General features: G+C 45.2%; 1 protein-coding gene across 2 annotated transcripts in view; it reads right to left on the bottom strand.

Moving 5' to 3' along the window:
- Positions 1 to 17,393, bottom strand: part of Lnx1 (ligand of numb-protein X 1) — an 84,860-nt gene extending 67,467 nt beyond the window's left edge. For both annotated transcript variants that reach the window (XM_036201291.1, XM_036201292.1), the window contains exon 1: positions 17,042 to 17,393. In XM_036201291.1, the coding sequence (XP_036057184.1) occupies positions 17,042 to 17,133 (92 nt within the window). In that variant the 5' untranslated portion in view covers positions 17,134 to 17,393. The remainder of the gene's footprint in view (positions 1 to 17,041) is intronic.
- Positions 17,394 to 23,359: the final 5,966 nt, after the last annotated feature.

Genomic DNA, 23,359 nt, shown 5'->3' with positions numbered 1-23,359 from the left:
CCACCATAACCTGTAGTCTAGCCAAGGAAGGGAATGTGAGTGAGTGACAGCAGAGAAAATAACTATCAGTATCACCTCTCCGTTGTGAAAACCAGGTCTGCCCCATAAGCTGCTTCTTTATCGCAGGTGGTGTAAGGAGGCTGGGACCAGGGTAAACTGGGCCTGTGCAACCCAGACAAGGACCCAGTGTCCTACAGCTGGGCAGTTAGTTTACCTGCTGACACTGGCTGCTTTTCTTAATCATTCTCAATTTAAATATGAAACAGAAGAGCCAACGTATGTAAAGACATTTGCTTGGCAATTTAATCTGCTACTTGCTGAATATTAACGCTTCACTGTACGTCAGGTCCAATTAATGTGAGCTAGCTGACATTATGTAGAAAGTCAGAGTCAGTCACCCTGTTCTGTCAGAGACTCCAGACTGATGGTGTGGTATGTGACTTGGTTACAACCTCTTCCCCATGCAGCCCTGGTCATCCCTTGATGCCTCTATGACCCCAAAGCTATGACTGAAAAGAGCCTTCAGATGCACGGTGTTCACCTCACTGGGGACACCATGAGGCAGCCATTTGTATACAGTCTCATTCTTCCCATGGCTGGGCAAGGCTCAACAAGAACACCTTTGGAGTGCAGGGGGTGGGGGAAGGAAAGGTACCCTCAGACAGGAATGACGTGTTCTGGAACTTCCGGAAGCAATCAGAAGGAGTGAGCCAAACAGCTGATTAAGGTTTAAGCACAGTCTTACATAGCCAAGTCCAGGATATCTAACCAGTTGAAGCAGGTATAGGAAGGAGACTAAATCAACCTGGACCCATCAAAAGCAGAGTGAGGTCCAAGGGTGTAAGAATTTTTAAGGTTTGCTTTTTTTTTTTTTTCCTTTTAGTAAGTTAGATTCCCCTGATTACAATCTGATCAGCATGCAGTCACATGCTACAGCAAAGGAGGTACCACGCTTTACAGCAAACACACTGATCAAGGGTTCCACTGGGTACCAACAATCCCACACAGATCTTACCAAGTGAAGTTACCAGATGCCTGAGGTTGTGTGATCTGAACTAGGCAAGTGTCCATGTGACCCCTCCCCAGAAGACAGTTTCCTAGCCTTCCAGTCCTGTACAGTCTTGACAAGTATGGAAGTTGTTTTAGCCTCTTTCAGTAAAAAGAACAGTAGAGTTAATAGTAGAGATATTTGCTTATTGAATTACCTACAGACTGATGAATGGCTCAGATGTTCCCTAAAAATCTTCAAGTGATTTATTTATGCATATGATTTTTAAGACTTTGAAAACTAAGATTTTAGAACTCTGGAATTTCTTTAGTTATAGAAACACAATCCTAGGAGTAATTTTTCATTTCCAGAAAGTGATTCGGTGCTAGCTGGAGTTTAATTCCTATTCCTATTTATTCCATGTGCTCGTGAACACACGCATGTACAAAAAGTCTCTATACCAGAACCATCGGCATCAAAACCCTCCCAATCAAGGGCATTGCCTACTGTGGACCTGTAAATTGTGCTTCCAGACAGGGCCCATGGCTTCTTGCAATCTACTAGGATGCCCAGCATAGCAAGGCTACTCTTCTTCGTGACTGACTGGAATTGTTTAATTTATACTGCCCCTGCATGGAACACCTACTGCACAAGTTACCTTGGCCCTGGAGTTAGAAGCAGACCTTTGCTGCTTTCCTTTGCTCCAACCATTTTTGCCCAGGGTGTTATTGCCAAATCAGAGGCTATTTGAGTAAAGTAAAATGATACACCAAATACTCTGTTCTTACTAACAACAACTGACAAAGAACTCTCATCTGAGCACAACAGAGCTGGGGGACCACACTGCCTTGTGAAAGCAGCCTGTTAAGGCCTGGAGTTAGAAAGCAGGGAGGGTCACCGGCACAGAGTGGCCACAAATCCGAGTGTCCTCATGTGTCAGGGTCAAACATTTGTCTTGAGTGAAATAAGAGCATTGGAGTCTAAAAATAAATGGCAAGACCATAGGCTATGGTTTCAGGATTCCCTAGTGGGCAGGTGGAGGCATCAAACAAGTTAGCATACCATTAGCAACTGGGTTGAGTGCAGCAAAGTGCTCTCTAAAATCATACCGACTTGCCAAGGCTGGGTTGAATAAAATTATTTCTCCGAGGAAGGGTAAATATTAGTGCCAAACTATTTGCATGGTGGAAAGTTCTCTCCTTCGAGAGACTTAGTAGTTTCTATGAAGCAGATCTGAACAGCAAATTCCACTGCTCTTTCTTTGCAAAAGAAATTTATGGTTCATGTTTCTTGCTTCATTCCAGTTTTGAAGTGTTTATAATCAAGGGCAAAAAGCAGGCCCCTCTCCAGGCACATGTCAGAAGCCCCCAGGATCAATGAACAGTTTGGCAAACCAGAGGCAAACAAGAGGCTAGGACAATGGCCTCTATCAATGAAGGTCTGCAGAGAGAAATCACAGGGTTTGCAACAAAGCAAGCACTTTAGGAACAGCTCGAAACACTGGTAAGCGCATTCTGAGTCACAAACATAATAGGCCAAGCAGCCTGAAAAAAAAAAAAAACAACAAACAATTTACAAGTAGAAGGGACAAATATTGAAAAAAAAAAAAACAAAAACCCACTAACTCCCCCTCCCCAAGATAAACTCTTTAAAAGTACACGTAAGGGGAATCAGGAGATTTATGAACTCATGTAGATAAGTTGGGACTAAAATCTAGGTAAAGGAATATTTGGCAAATATGAGGACACATAAATCAGCTGGACCAGATGACAGAGGGCCTCGGGGAATGAAGGAATTTGACTAATACGCTTACTGAACAATGGCGCAGTAAAAATGAATAATTATTTCTGAAAAATTACCTTGCACTCAGGGGGGATGTCAGAAATTGGAAAAAGCCCAACAACATGTGATACTGAGACAGAAAGCAAGCAAAAGGAAAGAATAGTTTAGGGAAAAAAACAAAAACCAGTGACTGATGTATGTTATGGTTGGGTTAAAAGTTGAGGGATGAATATTAGGGAAGTAAAATTTTAAAGGAAGGATGGAAAACAGAAAGAAGCCACATTTCAGTTGGCTCCCATCCCCCAATGCCTATGAGAGTGTCTTGAAGATTGTTAAGATTGTGAGGGGTGGGGAGAGAGCTGGGCTAGCTACACCGGATTTCAGGAAAGATTTCACTGCCATCATTAGTCCAAAGAGTCAAAGCTGGGAGAAAATGGAGGAAAATGGTGGAATCACAAACATGGGGTTGAGCCTAGTTCTATGGTTTCTCAGAGTGTACTCTACAACCTGCCATCACGCTGATGTGAACAAAAGGTGGAGGACCTGAGAGTGTCATAAAATTTATGGATGACACTCAAGTGGAGGAATGTCCCCAAAGACAGGAGGCAGGAAGAGGGAGGAAGTAAACAAACTTGGCCACATATGGACAGGGTGTGAGTCAAGAGAATTTACTAGAAACAGATATGAGCAGGCGTGGGTGGTGGTGGTGGTGGTGGGAGTGGGGGACTTGAAAGCAGCACAATTTGGAGATGAGAAAGCTAGTCATGAACTCCCACCAAGCAGGGATGGGATGGAAGGTAGGCTTTGGCATACATGGCTCTACTAAAATCTATGTTTAGAGTACATGACCCAGAGTGATGTTAAACCAGTAGAAAAAGACCCCCCTCTCTTCTCCTGGAATAATCCAGCAAAGGTGAAAATAAGTAGAAGTAGCAGGAGCTAACATTCAGGGCCCTGCCCGTGTCAGCTCCTATCCGTTACTCGTGGGAATGTGGGATGCAGGAATCATCATGCATACATAGTTTACAGATAGGGACTTAGGAATCTAATTGCCCAAAAGGCCTGTGTGTCCAGTCATCTTGACATTAGATGTTTCTGACCCCTCCCATTCTTCCTTCTGGCATCCGTTCCAATACTCTCTTTTATTGAAGGCCTTCTTAAGGAAAGCCCCTCTCCTCTCTTTGCCCTGTTTCTTTCTCCTGAGGTTCTGTATACTTGCTCTTTACTACTGCATTTCACAAGTATTTAATAACGCTTATTGTTAAATTGTACTCTTCCTAGGAGTGAGTGTTTTCTTTTGAACCGAGTGTAAACTCTTCATTCATCTACAAGAATGGCACCTAGGTTGGAAAACCACACTTAGAAACCAACAAACAGAGGATCAGAATTTATAAGAAAAGCAATAGAAAGCATCTTATTGGATTTGTTTTCCAGAACATTTGTTTACATCTACTTGCTGAGAAAAGCCCGCTTTTAAATTGATATTGATAGACATTCCTTGTCTTTGCTGAATGTCTAGCAAATGTTAAAGAAACTGAACATGCTGGGCACGGTGGTGCATGCCTTTAGTCCCAGCACTCAGGAGGCAGAGGCAGGTGGAGTTCTATGAGTTTGAGGCCAGCCTGGACCATAAAGTGAGTTCCAGGACAGTCGGGGGTTACACAGAGAAATCCTGTCTCAAAAAAAAAAAAAAAATCAGAAAAATAAAAAAAGAAAGGAAGGAAGGAAAGGAAAAGAAAATGACCACAAATGCTAGAAAGCATGAAGGAAAATGAAGTTTGGAGCCCCAGGGGCCCCCAGCCTCAGCCTAACACTGCCAACCTCTCCAGGGAAGGAAGAGGTGGGTGGTGGGACAAACACTGTTTCAATAAGCCACCTGGAAAGTGGACGGTCACCCTTGAACTTTCCTTACATGACATTGAGAGCCTATGAAAAGACATTTCTGGTTATCTTGGGACTGAGGAGAACACATTATTCTCCTCAGCTTCCTTCACCTCTCCAGTTCTATTTTTAAGGTCCAGATACCATTTCTTAAGACTCCAAAGCAGATGGTGAGTGTCTAGGGGCCTTGCATGGGGAATCAGCCTCTCTCAGAGAGTTCAGAAGCCTTTTGTGAAGTCTAGAGGAATTCTGATTCCCCGAGGCATGGAACCCAAGGAGACCAAGGGAGACTCTCAGGGAAGGCCCTCCAGTCAGAAGATACCACCACTGGCAGGCTTTCCTTCTCTAAAGGAAAATAGCTCTCAGGGAGTGAAAGAAAGAAGCTGGCTTGTAAAGCAGTCAAGGTCGGAACATAAACAGCATCAATGGATGATGCCCCTGTGCAGGTGGTGGGGCAGCATGCCATTGCCTCGGTCCGCATGACCTCACCAGTACAACAGCCATCACAACTCAGAAAAGTTATGGCCATTGTTCAAGGACATACACCTAAAACATGGCAGATCCTGGTATGCCTGACTTCAGTTTAAGAGAGATCATTCTAGAATTCCCCAATGTCACTGCAAAGCTACCATCGGGGTTTATGTCACAGGGAAGACAGACTTCTACCCTGCTGGTGGTAATCAGATATTTATTCATGTGTGTGTGTGTGTGTGTGTGTGTGTGTGTGTGTGTGTGTGTGTGTGTGTAGACCTCAAGTGTCATTACCCGGGAACCCGTTATCTCATTTTTTGAAAACAGGGTCTCTCACTGGGACCTTGCACTAATCAATTAGGCTAGACTGGCTGCCCACAAAAGTCCCAGGGATCCTTCTGCCCTCTGCTTTCCCAGAACCAGATTATAAAAGTAAGTGCCAGGATGCCTGGCTTCTCACCTGGGCACTGGGGCTTGAACTCAGGACCTCATAACTCTTCCCACCAGATGTTCTTGCCACAAAAACTGTGGTGGCATCTTCTGAGAGTGAAGGACTAGTCCAGAGCACGCTCAATAGGGGTTGATCCCCTTTAATTTAGCATCAATTTAGCTCATAAAACCAAAATTATTTGTGGCTGACCACTTTAACAAATGTCTTTGGGACTGAGGCAAGATAAAAGACATGGGAAATTATGGAAGAATGTAGAAAGAGGAAGGATCCTCTCATTCTAGAGTTGGGTTGAAGGCTTTTGCTAGCTGAGAATCAAGAATCCTAGCACATAGAGGCAATATTAATTTCCTATAGAGTTATTTTCAAATAGTAATATTAAAATAGAATCAAACCAGGCTTGTGCCCTGAGCATATATAGCCTGACTATGACTTTGTTTTTCTCCCTCAAGGTTTCTTGAAATCTCACAAACATGACTGCTTAATAGTGAAGATACCCTAATCTGCGGTACCCAGGTGGTCAGAGGATACACACACGCACATACAATAATTCTGTCCCATAAACCCTGAAGCCACTTTGTGATTTTGTTTAAATTTCACAGTGACTCTTTGACATAGTAACTTCAGAACTCAAAGTACCACATATATGACTACTGTAAAAGCTGTGAAGCGTGCCTCTCTCGTGAAAAGCACACACCCACATGTGGGCATGTCTTGTTCCCCAGGAGTCTCTCTATTAACCTCTGCCATTTAAACCCACTAGAAATCCCTCCTTCAGAAATCATCTCCATCCGGCTTGAACTAGTGTGACTTACAGGCCAGGAGTAACTTGAAGACCTGTGCCAGCAATGCTATTGTCATGGCAACAATGGGAGGGGCCATGAAAACAATAACCCACTGCTCCGGTGCCCGCAGGCTCGCCTGCCATCGCTTCCTGGACCTCATTCCATTTCTGTGCTCTGGTGCTGAAAAGCTTTGTGCATCTGCTGCACAGGTCAGCTGAGGCCACTAACGTTTATAGCACACTTGCAGGCTGCAGGTCCCCAAGTGCCTCACGTATGCTGTGTCTGAGTCTTGACCCCAGGAGGCACGCACTATCGCACTATCGTTAAGGGAGCCTGAGGTTCAGTAATCTGCGGAAGGTCACGTGGCTATGAAGTGCCTGGTCAGTGTTTGAGTTCAAGTCTAAGTGGCTTCTGAAGCCACATTTTCTTCTTGGCTTTTTCAAAATGCTTTTGATTAGCACATAGTAATTATATTTAGAAAATGGGTTTCGCTAGGACATTTTCATACACATTCATGATGTAATTTGGTCATAGTCGCCACCCTTAGTTATCCTCTCTTGTCCCCTTCTCAGCCTTGCTAGTATCCTTCCTCTTCCAAAGCAGTCCACTTCGTGTGTGTGTGTGTGTGTGTGTGTGTGTGTGTGTATGTGTATGTGTGTGTGTGTGTATGTGTATGTGTGTGTGTGTGTGTGTATGTGTGTGTGTATGTGTGTGTATGTGTGTGTGTATGTGTATGTGTATGTGTGTGTGTATGTGTGTGTGTATGTGTATGTGTGTGTGTGTGTGTGTGTGTGTGTGTGTGTGTGTGTGTGTGTGTGTGTGTGTGTGTGTGTGTGTGTGTGTGTGTGTGTGTGTGTATGACCTGGTAAATTTCATCAGGGCTGTTTATAGGAGCATGGATGAGAGTTTGTTTTCAGGAACATGGCTACGTCAGCAGTGGCTAGACCACCAAAAAGGCCACTTTATTTTTATTTTTATTTTTTTGCAGCTTGTAGCTTGCTGTAGATCTTTGTATATGAAATCCTTAGAATCCCAGAAAGAGTTGGAATGCTGCATTCAAATCTACAGCTTTCTTACCATCACATGGCCCCAGATTGCACTTGTACAAAATTGAACAGGGGAATCCCATGATGCCACTTTCTGAGCATGCCCAGGAAGTCAGACTCCATCAGAGGACACCCAGTTCCTCATGCGTGATGTGCAAGGTCACGTGTCACACCTTATGGTGTTATGTCACCCAATGCTGTTAGCCAAAAATGCTAACAACTAGTCTTACTGCTCCTGAGGGCATGTTGAACAATAATGAATATGTTGTATGTAGCCAAATGTCATGACTTATTCAGGGTCACACAGCCTGTAACTGAGAGGACTGAGTCATTTGGGTAAACTATGATGCCTCAGTTTCTCCATTTATAGAACAAGTTGACAGAGTCCCTTGAAGACCTCCTGAGGCTCTAAGCAGCCACAATGCTAGGCAGCAGGTGTCAGACTCCACCAGCCAAGGAATGTGCGGGGTTGAGTCCTCTTCTAACCGAGGAAGTGGGAGACAGAGAGGGAAGAGGAAGTAGATGCTGTGGTGTCCAGGGAACAGGAAGGAGGGAGCCGAATAACTAAGGAGTGACTCCTAAGGAGGAAGGCAGGAGGTGTGGTCCAGGACCCATTGCTGAGGCAGGAGCCATGCAAGTGTGGCCCTCTGCTGACAAACAGCTCAGGTCTCTCCTGAGACTTCACTCTAAGATGACAGCCACCCCGCCTCAGAAGTCACTTCACTCCAGTGAAGCAGGCAAAGAGGAGCCATGTCACCGATCCCTCTGCTCCGTTTACCCATGCTCACTGGAGCCAAAGCTGTGATCCAAATTTCCTCATATTCAAAGACTCTGTCTATTGGGGAATGTTCTGTTTTTTCAATCACCAAGAAAAGCGGGACCACATTTCTTTGTATGCAGTCTGTTTCAGAGATAATAGAATGGGTTAGGGGTTATATATTCTTGCCATTACTAGCAAAATCTACAACACAAGGGCTTCTTCTATCCCAGGCGGTGTAGTAAATACTTCATATTTTGTCCAGAGCTCACAACCACCTGTGAGGTAGGTGTTCTTACCTTTTTGTGTGAAGAAAGCTCAGGGGGGCTGAGGAACTAGCCCCCCAAATTGCCCTTTTTAAGGAGTCAGCCAGCCTGACTCCAGAGTAGGCCTGGTAGCCACTCACCAGGCCATGTCACCTCCCTCTTCTCATGAGGACCACTTAGTTATAGTGTTGGCCTGACAAGAGGGCGCCTTTCTGTCATGAAATCCTGGCTTCTTCCCTTTCTCATTGTTTTGGGTAGAAAGATTTAGTGAAGGGAGAGGCTTAGGAAGGGTGCCCAGAGCCTCAGTAGAGTGTGCAAGAGGGAAACAGGAGAAATGGGCTGGAGGGGACCACCACGCCTGCTACTCCAAAGACATGCAAGAGAACAAGAAACTCAGAGTCAGAGGAAACATTACCTGCACCGAAGCAGGATTACTATGGGGCTGAGCATGGCCCAGGGTTCCTGGTCCATGTGCATCCCTCAAAGAACCCTAGCTGGCCTTAGCAGTCTTAAGGCCTGGGCCACTCAGGATGTCATGGCAGCAGTGTGGGCAAAAGAGGGCTCCCGGGGAGAGAGGCCACCGAGGACGACAGTCCCTTTCCTTTTTATAGAAAGGGACCACGACTAAGAAAAAAAGGATGTCTGCTGCTCTGGCCTCAAGCTTTATTTGGCCTGCAAGATCGGGCCATTTCCTGCCTGTTCCTTCCAAGACCCACCCCAGATTGTCAGGGAGAAACTGTCCTGTGTTGACTTTGAGAATGTTGTGTTCTTATGCCAAGGAGTCCAGAGAGCTCATGTCTCAAGGAGCAGTCGCCAAAGTGCAAGGAAGCCGGAGCAGGGTGAGGGAGCTGCAGTACAGCTCCAGCAACTTCTTTGCCTTTTAAAATGGCTTTGCCCATGTTCGATCAGGTATTTATTAATGTAGGAGTAGACGTGTGCAAATTATAGACACCTATAGTATGACAAAACATATAAACTATGTACAGATGATATAGATTACTAGTTATATATCATGATAGTATATATGGAAATACATGCACATGTCCATGGAGCTATACATAGCTTACATAGCTCTGTATAGAAATAACTATACATGACAGGCATATGAATATATGAGTATATCTTTATTGATATAAACCCATAATTTAAAAACCTTGGGAAACTATTACTTTGGGGGAAAGATATTTCCCTCTTTGTGTTCTTTCAGGTTCCTCCAAATGTTGAGTGGCTTGTCACCAAGAAACTGAACTCAGATGAAATGGCAAATAAATTCCTAAGGACTTTAGCACGCGAGGCTTTGGGTCTTTTGGGAGACGACTTCTACTTGAATAGTAAGTTACAATCTATGTTCGTCTAGCATGTGTACTTTCTCAAAGGTATGTTTCTCCAAATTCACTTTAACAACACTCTTCTACCAATGCAGCATGAATGAGAATGAGGAACAGGAGGAGGAGGAGGAGGAAGAGGAGGAGGAGGAGGAGGAGGAAGGGGAGGAAGGGGAGGAAGAGGAGGAAAGGGCAAAGGAGGAAGACAATTAAATATGGTAACGAGTTACAACCCAACTGTCAGAAGACAATGAAAGGCAGCGGTAACTGGACCTGACTGGTTATTTGCTACTACGGAATTGGTTGCTTGTCTTGTTGTGATACTAGTGTTGTTGTCACATTTCTTAAGAATTTACTTTTTTCTTGGGAGTGGTGGCACGTGGTCACAACCCAAGAACTCGGGTAGTTGAGGCAGGAGGACCCCAAGTCCATGGCCAGCCTGGGTTATATAGGGATATCCTCTCTTAAATAAAACCAGCAGCAATAAAAAAGGAAGAAGCCAAACTAAACAAACCACCTTTTAGAGATGAAATGCTGAGATATTTACAGATAAAAATGGTAGTCATGTCTAGGGTTTGCTTCCAAGCAGTTCAAGGGCATACAGATGAAAGAAACCTGACCATGGACTGGTAACTGCTAATGATGGATGGAGGAGACCCAGAAGGTCTCTGTTCTCCTCTCTCCTTTTGTTGTCCCAAATTTTCCACTGTAGCAAGTTAAAATGAAGATGAAAGTAAAAACCAAACCTGAACTAATACGACTATTAAAAAAATCCTAACTTTGCCTGACATAGTCACGCAACTAGAAAGATAAACACAACTGGCCAACCCTTGAGTAGACTCTTGAAACTGCTGGGTTTGGATGGAGTAGAGGCTTTTCCAAGGAAGAACGTTTTATACCAGTGAAGAATTAGGAAACAGATTTGCTGCATTGTTGCCAAAAGAGAACTTGTGGATTATCCAGGAGAAAAAAAAAAAAAAAAGAAAGAAAACCATGGAACAAGGTCACCATGCTCTGTGAACATCAAAGAATCATTACAAAGAAACATTATACAGTAAGCCTAGTATAAATGGATCAGGAACATACAGCTTCAATTTCCTTCCAAATACACAAGTCTAAAACTTAAGGGAAAATGGGAAAGCATGTGCTAAAGGCTGAGCATGGAACACAGCGGGAGAACACTTGCCTGATGTGTGAGGCCTTGGTGCCCTACCCTCCCACCCCCACCCCCACCCCTGACCCAGACTGAAATGCTTTGAAGACATTCATTGAACCCAAACCAACCTTGAAATTGAGCTTCACCTGTGTTGGGATATGGCTTCTCCACCTCACCCCATCTTATCTGTAAATGTTATCTCCTTCCTTTGAGTCCTATCAAAACTTGGCCTCAGCTGCTCAAAACATATAGCAAGAAAAATCCAGAGACTTTTTTTTTTTTTTTTCCTTTCAAGATCATTGAAAGACAAACAAATTCTTGGAGAGTCAGTTTGGACAACATTGGCTGGCAAATCCATAAAGCTGAGCCAGGCAGTGTGGCCTTCAAATGTGTTGGATGTCATTGACAGAGTGACAGTGAGGAAGAAATGGGTGAAGTCATTCCTTTTGTCCCTTTTCTTCCTCCTAGAAGAATCCAAAGGCAGTAATCTAGACACACGTGTGTAGATCTCTAGTCCCCCTGAGGCTCCATAGAAGATGCCCCCCCTGCTTTCTATAGTCCACTGACCAATAGCCAAGGTCAACAAGGGAGGAAAAACAAACACTGGGATTACTGTTGTAAGACCTTGACCTAGAAAAAGGACAGCAAGCAGCTAGACCACCTAGTGAGTGACAGACACAGCGAAGGCAAGCCGACCTCTCACTTCCAAGGCCAGAATGCCCAACTGTACTTGACAGCTCCAAAGCCAAGCCTCTGGTGCAGAAAGTCGGGGTGATTTGTCACAGGTGTGCTTGGCAGATGCTTTTCGAAATACTTTGCGAAAGTTCTTCCAGGGAGGTGGCGGGTGTTTTGTGTCCTTGGTCCTAGGACACTTGGTGGGTGATCTGGGTCCCCGTGCCCTTGACTTGTGGACTGGACCCAGTTTGCAAGAAGGACGCACACAGCACTCCCATCCCGCCTGCTGTTCTTGGCAGTTCCTCCAGAAGGCCTTGCCCCGCCCTCCCACACCCCCAGCCCTAGATAATTCAAGTTGCACATTTAGAATCACTCATCTTAGCTTCTCTAGTACAGAACTCTGGTGGAAACAGGCCATGTCCATGTAGATGACTATCTCTTCTATTTTTGGTTGTGAGCCTAGCCTTAAACGGCTGAGCCATCTCTCCAGGCCGGTAGATGACTATCTCACAGGGACCAGGGATTAGAATGTAATTTCTCTCTCCAGATCCTGGAGTGGCTACTATGAATAGTGACTGCACTCACAAATCAAAACTGTTTATCAAGTTAGAGAGCGATGGTACTTCCTGAGAAATCACAGAGCTAAGCGGTCACATTAATCTCATGGACATGGGTTTTTCTAGTAACCATGCTGAGCCGCCCTTTGAGAACTCCCTACAGTGGACAGAGGACTCTAAAAAGCCAAGCCTCAGTACACTTGTCCTGCATGCCTGCTCGCAGCTCACTCAGTCTGTCCCACCGGCACCAGCAGGTCGCAACAGCCGCCAGAGAGCAGCAGCAAGGAGCAAGGCCCCCAAAGCTGATAGGGACTAGGAACTTTGAAGGTGGAGGAAACGCGAAGCCTTCCAGTTCTCAGGACATGTTCCTAAAGGTTCGTGTGGGCAATGAGATGCATGCTGTACTCCAAGCACCAGTGCTTTTCCCTGGAGGTATTGCTGAACTAAATATGTGGTTTGAAGGAAAGAAATGCTATGAATGCACTGTAGGCCACTGAAGAGGTGATGACTAGACCTCAGTTCTCCAAGGGCAGAGCTGTGTTCTGGACCTTCTGAGGGAAGCTTGGCTGGGATTATCGTGTGCAAGATCAGAATTCCTTTGTTATCACAGCTTCCCTCAATCACAAAGGGGCCAAGAGGGGAAACAACCTCATCTAGTTTACCTTAAGCCTTTGGGCTCAGCTTTGCAGAAGCTGGGCATGTGGGCATTCTCCAGCATCTCCTCACCCCTCCTAAGCACTCACTACTATGTGATGAATGCAACTCCAAGTCCTCAGGGATGCCCAGAGAAGGGCCATAGACACACAAAGCACAGAGGTGGCGGCCATCAGAGAAGTCAGGGGATGGTGGCTCCCAACTGGAACAAAGGGCTCTTTAATAACCATGCCACAGAGTCACCTGGGAAAGCTTGTTCCCTATGGAAATAGGAAATGGTGGACCACGTGGGTTATCTGGATAGTTCAAGGAGGAAAATGACGGCTCCACCCCCAAAGAGGTTAATTTTACTAGCGTTGAGTTAAGGCCTAAGAATCACAAACTTTAAAAAGCACTCTGGGTAGTCCTGAGAACCCACCTGTCCTCAGACCCTCATAGACACATCCTGTGTGCTCCTTCTTCCACGGGCCCAGGGGTGAGGGTCTTGCCTGTGTTCTCTTCAGGGTCTAGGAAGCTCAGAGAGCAGCTTTCAGTTCAGCACTGTTGTGTGTACAAATGTGAGTATGGGGGCCTGGGATAGAGCCCAGGCCCTGTGCACGTCAGGCATGTGTTCTCCCACAACCATACAGACCCCAGCATGAAGCACGTGTTTTGACAGTACAGTCTGTGGGACTGCCCTAGACTCCCTGCTTCTAATTACAGATTAGAACCCACTACCTTGGTTTTAGGATTCTTCTCCTGGGTTCCCTTCTCCTCTAATCCAAGGCAACAAATGACAAAGGTTGTGTTTCAAGAGGGACATAGTTGCCAGTAAGAAACTCTTGGTCCCCGAGGCCAAACTGAGCATGCGTAAGCCATCTGCTGTGTGGGGCACAGTGTTGTTGCTTGGGATTAAATTAGTTTCAAATTAAATTTGAATGCCATTAGGTATTATGCACATAATGAATTATGAATTATATTACATATTATATGTGTTGTGTATATGTACACACACACACATATACTACTACTTCACATAGATTTTATAATTGACAATAGACCTCACCATGGACTTTGCCTTTTACCTGAGTGACTTCTATTTTAAACATTTCCTAACAGGTTCCTGTAGGCATGTGAGTTGGGACAGTCCTGTGCCCAATTTTGAATCATTTACTGATTAGCTCCAATGTCCCAGATCAGTCCCCAGTGGGCAGAACTTGGTGCTAGTGGGTAGGGAACTCAAGGGAGACTCTGCATCTGGAAGTACTGGGGACCTAAAGCGAGCTTCATCTATGTGACAGAGCCTGGTTTGGGGAGCCAGAAAATCCCATGGTTCTGTCTCCAAGGTCCTGGTGACCATGATAGACAGGAGATGAAGTTCTTCACCTTAAGGACATAGACTCACCTCCTGCTGCCTCTGCTCAGGGCATTAAACTAGCTGAGAAGTCTCATACATGGTTCGGAATTTAATTGGTAAAGTTTTGGTAATAACCAGTGCTATTTGATTTGGAAATGCTTTCTCTACCTCTCATCATGCCTAATTCCTACCTACTTCAAGGTCCAGCTTACACCCCCAAAGTTCTCCAGGAACCAGAAATGGACAGTTTTCACCTCCTCAGTAACTGGAGACGGTTAACAAGTTCTGACCAATGGATTTAGAAATGCTGTCCTGGAAATTCTAAAGCACCACACTTTCTGAAGAGCTTCAGGGTGTCCTGCCTGTGTCCACTCAGATAATCTGAGAGAGACTTTGCCTCTGAGCCAGGTACCTACAGGACAAAAACTGATAAGCTGAAATGAAAATCCTTCCTTCAACAAGGCTATAAGACTGAAGGTAACTAAATGGAAGAGCTCTTCCGTAGCATCTAAACTAGGCCAAAGGGTAGGCCCCCAAAGCTAACTCCACTCAGCATTATGTGTGAATGTGACCTTATTTAGGTCAAGTGCCTCAGGACTGAAATTAAATTAGGCTAAGGGTCTCACAATATGATCATGCTGGCCTATCCAACTGGGCCAAAACATAGTGACAATATCCTCACAAGAGGAGGAGCTGGGACACTGTTCTGTGGCTTCCTAGCATGTTCAAGATCCTAGGTTTGGTACCCAGCACTGCAGGAAAAGAAGAAGAAGAGGAGGAGGAGGAGGAGTGGGGAAAGAGACAAACAGAATTGGAAAGATCACAGAAGAGAAGGTCACATGCAGACACAGAGAGAAACTGGAGTTACAGAGCCACAGTGAAAGGATGCTTAGAGCAGCAGACACTGAGGAGTACAGGGAAGGATTTCCCACTCTGTCAAAGTGGATGTGGACTCATGCCCCAATTTCGAGTATCTGAACTCCAAAACACTGAAAGAGTAGGTAGCTAGAGAGCCAGTTTGTGGGCATTTGTTGCAGCCGTCATGGAACACTCACACAGTGACTGTCAAGGATACAGGTGGCTGGAATAGGCAGAAAGGATGCTGTGGTCCTGCATTCCGGAGACCCCAACCTCAACCACCACTGGGAGAGGGGAAGGAGACTTTGCACAATCCCAGTGAACTCTCCCACGGTGTATTTTTCCAAGGAAGGCTTTTGCAATGTCATAATCTCCCCAGGGACTCCCCCAATTGAAGTTGAGGCCAAACACTTTATCTAAGTTTTCTGATCTCAGGTGCACTAGGGTTACATTTCAGCTAGGTAGACCAGACACTCCTGAAATGCAGCATCTATAAAAGGAATGCCGGCCTGGCGGTGGTGGCGCACGCCTGTAATCCCAGCACTCGGGAGGCAGAGGCAGGTGGATCTCTAGGAGTTTGAGGCCAGCCTGGTCTACAGAGTGAGATCCAGGACAGGCTCCAAAGCTACAGAGAAACCCTGTCTCGAAAAACAAAAACAAAAACAAAAACAAACAAACAAAAGGAATGCCTTGCCTTCAAGCATCTTACTCTATTTGCTAAGCATTTCCTGAGTAGCTACTGTCTTTGACAAATAGACATACTAAGCACAAAAGCAGCACTGGCTGTCTCCATACATCCATGAGTTCCTTTGCAACTGAAGGAAGACCAGGTAAGTTTTTTAACCAGAGCTCTACAAACTCCAATTTAGATTTCCTATTCTCTCTCCCATCCCTGGTAGCGCATACCTGTCCTCCCAGCACTCAGGGAACTGAGGCAGGAGAATGAGAGTGCCAGATCAGCCTGGTCTACACAGAAAAATCCCATCCCTGAACGAAAAAAAATCATCCTTGCTGTAATCTCTTGTCTGGTTAGCAAGGAGGAGTTTTATAAATATTGTTGGCTGAGCAACACATCTTCTGTGACTGATAGAAACCACCCACACTAGCCTGCAACCCTTTCAACAAAGGAGCCAGAAAACTACTTAAAGTTAGGGGTCTAGGTCATTTCCTCTCATGAAATAGACTTTAGGCATATAGAAAAATATATTTATATTTTAGAAGTATACTGTAAAATATTTGAGGGTGAAATTTTTATGACAGTTACATTTTATTCAAGACAATTTTAAAGCTATACATGTATATATGTGTGTATGTATATATCTTTATATGTGTATGTGTATATATGTATATGTATGTATATATTTTTTGAGGCAAAGTCTTGCTATATAGTTACAAAGCCTTGGATGGCCTGGAGCTTGCTAAAATATTAATCTTGAGATTGATATATATGATTATGGGCATCAGGGACATGGTTCTTTATTTCCATATATTTTTAAATTATCAAAAATACAAATTATACTTTTAATGCATAAGTTTGTTTTTTCTCTTTACTGACACTACACCTGTCTTCAGGTATTGGCTCTGATGGTCTCAATAAAGAAACTGTGTTAGTCATTAGAACCCCTATACAAGATGCACATCTCTGCGTGCAAGCCCTGATCTTAATTGTTCTCTCAGTTCTATTTATGGAAAGGAAAAGAAGTCAATTTATCAAGAAAAGGCTGAACACGCACACACACACACAGCTTTAGCACAGAATTGGGGGGATGCCTTGTTGGGGGAAGCAGCAGGACCATTAAGATGATATTTTCTGTTAAGTCACAGAGTACTAAGCATGCTGCCTAGCTGCCACAAGGCATTTCATTAAAACACATGCAATATATGCATAATTACTGCCGGAAACAGAATAGACCAGCTGAGAAAGTGACTCTGAAGCCACCTCCATCCACACCACACACACACACACACACACACACACACACACACACACACACACACCGCAGGGGGGGGGGTATGGAGGGGAAGGGACAGATGCGGGCGCAGAGAAAGGACTCACAGTTCTGAGTACAGGAAGTGGAGGTTGCCCACATTGTCAATGTAGTTAGCAGGACTCAGCCAGGGCAGAACCAGAAGCAGAAGAGCCTTCATTTTCTGATCAGCTGCTGCCTTCCTCCCGACCACCTCAGTCAGCCCAGTGCCGCCCCTTTAAGCAAATCTGTTCATGTCCCCACCATCAGAAAATGATAATGCATCTATCTTGGAGTCTGTAGATTAAGGCACGCTATAATTCATGAGCCAGTAAGAGGATTAGCTCTGGGCATCTCCAATAACGTGATGGGAGGTCGGAGAGACCCACCATGGTTGGCAAGAGGGCTTAGGCTGAAGGCAGCAGGCTGAAGCCTGGGAGAAGGATGGGCCCCTCCTGCAGGATTCGGACTGGCTCCTGGGAAGCAGCTGGTACATTTACATCACTGGCTAGGAGCAGCCAGGCTCTGAGAGAAGCCGTGTTGGAAGAGGGCACGGGCATTGGCACATTCAACTCCAAGTGTAAATGAGTGAATAATCAAAACCTAGGCTGCTGCCTGGTGCAGAGAGACACTCAGAAATTAGCATCGCTAGAGCCAAGCCTGGAGTCTCTGGGCTTTATGATGCCGCCTCACAGGAGGTGCTGACAGCAGAACTGCCCCTCCTGGGCATGGATGCACTTTCAGAATATGAATTTGTGACACTCTACCCTTCACTATCTGACACATGTGATCACAGGGATGCTGTGCTGGTCAGTTTTTGAAGATGGGCTTTTTCTAGGAGACCAGGCTGTTTTCTTTGAAAATACTAACGAGCCCCAAATAGACAGCAGTGCTGTGTAAACAGGGTCTCTGACTGGCTGAGAAGAGAGTCACTGTCGCTCCTCTCTGAACTACATGCTGGCATTTAGTTGCACTGTCTGAGCCTCGGTTATAGAAATAAAGTTAGTATACGTGGTTTCTCATGGGACCTGACTCTATTATTTCTTTCAGCTTCAAGTTGGATAAGGATTATGTGCCTGGGCTCTGGACCGCCAAGATGCTCCCAAGACTCCATATTCAAGAAGAATTTGTCCATCTTGTCAACTCAAAATCTAAGTCTTAAGAGAAATGGCTCAAAGGGACAGTTACATTCGGGATTAGCAGACTGAACACCTGTGAGGAAGAGGAGAGCAGGAGTGTCTACAGAGGGAGAGGAACTGTAGTCAGCTGCATAGTAACAGAGTTTGACATCGGAGCTGGGCATGGAGGCGAGGCAGATCTGAGAGAGCTTAAACACAGCCGAGCATTGCCTGTGCTCTGAACTTGCATGGTCTAGCTCAGACACATGCAATCCTGATAAAGCCTTTCTTTACAATCATTGCTGATTTTGTTGAGGCCCAAACTTGAACTCTCTGGCAGGGAAGGCCGGTATGCAGGAGTGAGTCAGAGCTAATGAACAGCAGTAAAGAGGAAGTCGGGTTTGGTATTTATGCTGAGGTGACAAGCTTGCAATTTGAATCCTAGCTCTGCCTCATGCTGGGTGTACCAGGCATGCTGCTTACCCTCTCTGAACTTCTGTTTCCTCCTCTGTAAGAAAATAGCAGCAATAACAGCATTTAACTCAGAGTATTGCTAAGAAGGTAGAATAAAATTAGGTCTACACCAGTGAGTCGTTACTAATGACTATTAGTAATAGTGACCGAGCCTGGCTGTTGGCTTTTTAATCCTTGTCTCATCTTTTCTGCTCTCTTATACTGAGGAAGATGATATGCCTCCTTTTCCTGAATGTGGGTTCAGCAAGTTCTGGGACAAGCTCTTTTTAGAGGTGCAGACCCTAGAGTATAGACCCTAAGCCATGAACAGCATGCTGTATCCACCATAACTTCACCCGACCATGGTGGGGTGCTACTGATACTTAATATGTATTCTAGGAAAAATGAATGGTGCCCATCCATTTGTCTCCTTGCATTTCAGGGTGATTGAATGAATGAATGAATGAATGAATGAATGAATAGACTGCAACACAAAAATGAAAGGATCCTTCCTGTTGTTCCCATGTTACCATTGTGGCCCTTTGCTGGCTGCCCACCAGACATCTGCTCTTCTAATGGAACCTGGGTTTGTTCATAGCAGGAATGCACTCAGCCCCTCCTGCAGATGAGTGGCCCTGGATCACAACTCAGGCCAACAAGGCATAAGCAAAACTCACAGGTGGAGACATTCCAGAAAGTTCTATGTGATGATACTGTGGCAAATGGCCATTTTGAGAGCATACGGTGACAAGCTCAAGGGTCAGCCACTAAACTGAAAACCAGAAGGAAGCCTGGATTCCTGATGGCATCAGGGTGACATCATCCTGGTCCTAGCCTTGCTACCTGAGACTTTGTGTTCCATGAGAAAAATACAACTTCCAGCCCCTTAATCCTATACCACTTGATGTCTTCTTGCCTGCCAGATGTAATCCTAATTAGTATAATTCCCGAGGGGATAAAAGCCCTCACTTGGAATAACCACGCATTGTTCTACAGCTTCCTTGATAGTAAACAGCCCTAACCCTAGACCTTGTCCTGGTGCTTTGCTGGCTGTCCTCTCTATGCTGGGCAAGGCCACCTCAGATATCCACCATCATCTCTCAGTGTCTTATTTCTTTCCTCTTTGCTAAACAGAGGGGAGGGGAGGACCACACTGGATTCAGGGTTAGGAAGTCACAATAAGGCCTGGCATTGTGGTGTATAACTTTAATCCCAGAACCAGAGAAGCAGAGGCAGGTGGATCTCTTTGAGTTCAAGGACAGCCTGGCCTAAGATAAGTGAGTTCCAGGACAGCCAGAGTTACCTGGTGAGACCCTGCCTCAAAAAAACAAACAAAAAAAAAAAAAAAAAAAAAAAACAAAACAAAAAACCAAAAAACAAAAAACCCAACAAAATCAAATCAAATCAAGTTACTGTAGGAATATGTGCCAGTGTGAATGTCCAGACAACCTGAAACAACCAGTAAAAAACAAACAACACAAACAAACAAACAAACAAAACACTGACTAGTAATATGCTTACAGGTTCAAAGTGATGCCTGGGGTTCCTTTCTCCCTGCAGTGAAATCCTGCCTAGACTGTGGATAACCAGCTAAGCCTGGATTATACCGAAAGCATCAGAAAAGGGCCCCAGACAGCAGTCAAGGTCAACAGAGGGCCCAAAGTAGATCTTTGAAGAAGGTACTCCTAGGACAATGGCCAGACTTAATCAAGACACTCCTCCTTGGGAACCTGCAGCCAGGTGGGGCTGAAGCCAATTCAATCATGTTTTCATTCCAGCTTCTTTCAAAACACTGAACAATGATCTCTTTTTCCTTGCCAGTACGTCCTTAGGGAGGGCCAGTTCTATTATCTACCACTTTTAAAGAGTAAGAGAAACCAGCTGGAGAGATGGCTCAGCCACTATAGGCTAAGGCTCACAACCAAAATGTCAAGAGGATGAGAGACAGGGGGTGGGGTGCTTGCCTATGAAGCAACTCAGAGGGGTTGTTTTCTTCTTTTCTTCTCTTCTTTACGCTCCTGAGATCATTTCCTCACAAGCAGAACTTGGTCTCTTGCACTGGGACTTAGACCATTATGGCCCTTGATAAATGTCATGCATGCAGAAGAGGTTGTCACAAAGTGAAAACGAGGTGTTGACTTGTCTTGATCAGAAGCCAGAGGGTAGCAAGCTGGTGTCCACCCCACTCTCACAATGACAAAGGTGTGTCCAGTCAAGCCTTTTGCAGCAGCACCATGACATCTCCTGGAATTATATCTTGGTTGGGAAGGCTGCCATCCAACTCAACCAGCCTGGCCCCCTACTGGGACCTCTTTAAGCAGACATGTGACATAATCTAAAGGCATGTAAATAAGAGGGCAGAAGTCAACAGCACCAAGCAGATTCCACACACTGGGTCCCTGGCTCCCAACACTCCCAGAGTGCTCTAATCTGAGGCAAGTGTCAACCATGGGCTACTAAGCTCACAGTCACAGTTCATCTTGCATGTTTTACCAAAGCTTCCCCCCAGCTCAGGCTCTGAAGGTCACTGTGTGTACATGGCCAGAATCCCAGAGATCATGGCATCTGTTTACAGATGTGATGCAGCTGTACCCCAGATGCAAGGCTACCGTCTGTAGAAGATGTGAAAGTCAGTGAAATCAGAGGAAGAAGTCAATGAGCCCTCCTTTCTGATATTATCAATGTACAACAGATCTTGTAAGTTTTCAGCACCAAAAATTAGTATGAGTAATGCATGTTAAATACCTTCATTAATCCACTCCACAATGCATTAATATTTAAAGGATGATGCTATACACCATAAATATATTCTTGGAGACAGGGTATTAGGTAGCCTATGCTAGCCTTGAACTCCCTATATGGTTAAGAATGACCTTGAACTCCTAATCCTGCCTCTACCACTCAATTTCTGCAATAACAGGTGTACACCACTACACTGGTTTATGTGGTGTTGGGGATCAACCCCAAGGTTTTGTGTGTGGTAGTCAAGCCCTCTACCCAAGTAAGTTACATCCCCAGTGCAGCAATTTTTGTCAAGTTAAAAAAAATTGTTTATATGTTTATGTACCAAATAAAGTGACAATACAGAATGATCTAAAATACTAAACTGTAGCCAGGCAGTGGTGATGCATGCCTTTTATTCTAGCATTCTGGAGGGAAGCAGACAGATCTCTGAGTCTGAGGCCAGCCTGGTCTGCAGATGAGTTCTGGCATCGCTGGGAATATAGAGAGAAACCCTGTCTTGAAAAATCAAAAAAAACAAAAACTAAACTAAACTGTATCATTTGGTCTGTGGTCCCAACACTCAGGAGATGGAGGCAGGAGGATCAAAAATTCAAAGTCATCCTTTAGCTACATACAGAGATCCAGGCCAATTTATTCCACAAGAGACCTTGTCTCAAAAAATGAGAAAAAAAAAAGGCAAAATGTCTTCACAAAAGCTCTCCCCAGCATATCCACAGGACCATGGTCCCAACCGTCAGCCACAATCCTTGAGGCCCCATGCCAAGGGACACTTACCTCCTGGTCATCTGAATCTTCCTTGCTCAACAGACACCTAAAGCAATAGCTATTGGGTCATCATTTTTTTCTTTTTGAGACAGGGTTTCTCTGTGTAGTTTTGGTGCCTGTCCTGGATCTCACTCTGTAGCCCAGGCTGGCCTCGAACTCACAGAGATCCACGTGGCTCTGCCTCCTGAGTGCTGGGATTAAAGGCGTGCACCACCACCACCCGGCACTATTGGGTCTTCCTAAAGTCCCTTGTAAGGGGAGGAGAAGGTGGTTTACTGACCAATGATGGCCAAGGCCTATGAAGGATCAGAAGGCACGTCCAGGGTTGGTTCCAAACTCATAGTCTTTGCCAACAAATGCTAGGGCTGGTAATGGAGGGCATCTGTGTATATATTAAGCACTTGATGACTAATATGTATTTTGGGAAATGCTGGTGTCAACCTACTTAGGCAGCTCTAGTGTGGAAGCAGAGGTGCAAGCGCAGGTGTTGAGGCCCATGCTTCCCCGAGGTGGGGGTTTCCTCCCCAGAGAGCCACAGCCTGAAGAGGTGACTGGATTTCTGTCAGTCTGGGGTTCCTCCCTCACAGATCTTTCCCAAGTGCAAATCATTACCAACTGTGTGATTGCCAACACTTTCCCCTCAGCTTCCTTGAGAAGTTCTAGTCACGGGGTAGCGTGGGCAGGAGATGAATGAAAGTTCTGTTGAGGCAGCTAAGTATGGAGTCTCTTCCCTGTAGCCCCAACATGTTGCCACAGTCTACACCAGTGATGCTATCCCTTTATCCCACCCCGGGGAAGGAAGCATCTAGAAGCTGACAAGGGTAAGATTTGAGAGCCTCCCCTGCAGCCCAAAGGAATTCAACGCAGAAACCCCATGATGTTGGTTGGGTGACACCCATATTGAATTTCTAACTCTGAGGTAATAAATTTGAGTTGTGTGAAGTCAGAAAGCTTGTGATCACTATTGTAGCAGCAACAGGGAACTAACACATCCCAAATAGAAGAAAAGATGGCAACATGGCAGGAACAGGACATTGGCACATGTGCAGAGGCATTTCCACCAGGGTCCTTTCTCCTTAGGTGTCCTATATTCCCTACCCAGCGTGTCCCCTGGTCTTGGCAAAACCTTATCTTTGACCTTGGGTTTACTTTCCTCTCCACAATACCCCTGACACCTGGCCAAAATTATCAGCAAAGGTCACCAATAGGCTCCCTCCCACAGTCTCCTTTTACCACACCTTCTTTTGGGAAACCATAGAGGTGGGTCTCCATGTCTAAAACCAGCATTTACTGCAAACCTACATTAAAAACACCTGGCTGGGCATG

This window comes from Onychomys torridus, chromosome 10, assembly GCF_903995425.1.
Source record: "Onychomys torridus chromosome 10, mOncTor1.1, whole genome shotgun sequence".
NCBI classification, from domain to species: Eukaryota; Metazoa; Chordata; class Mammalia; order Rodentia; family Cricetidae; genus Onychomys; species Onychomys torridus.
This window is presented reverse-complemented; position numbering and strand designations above follow the sequence as displayed.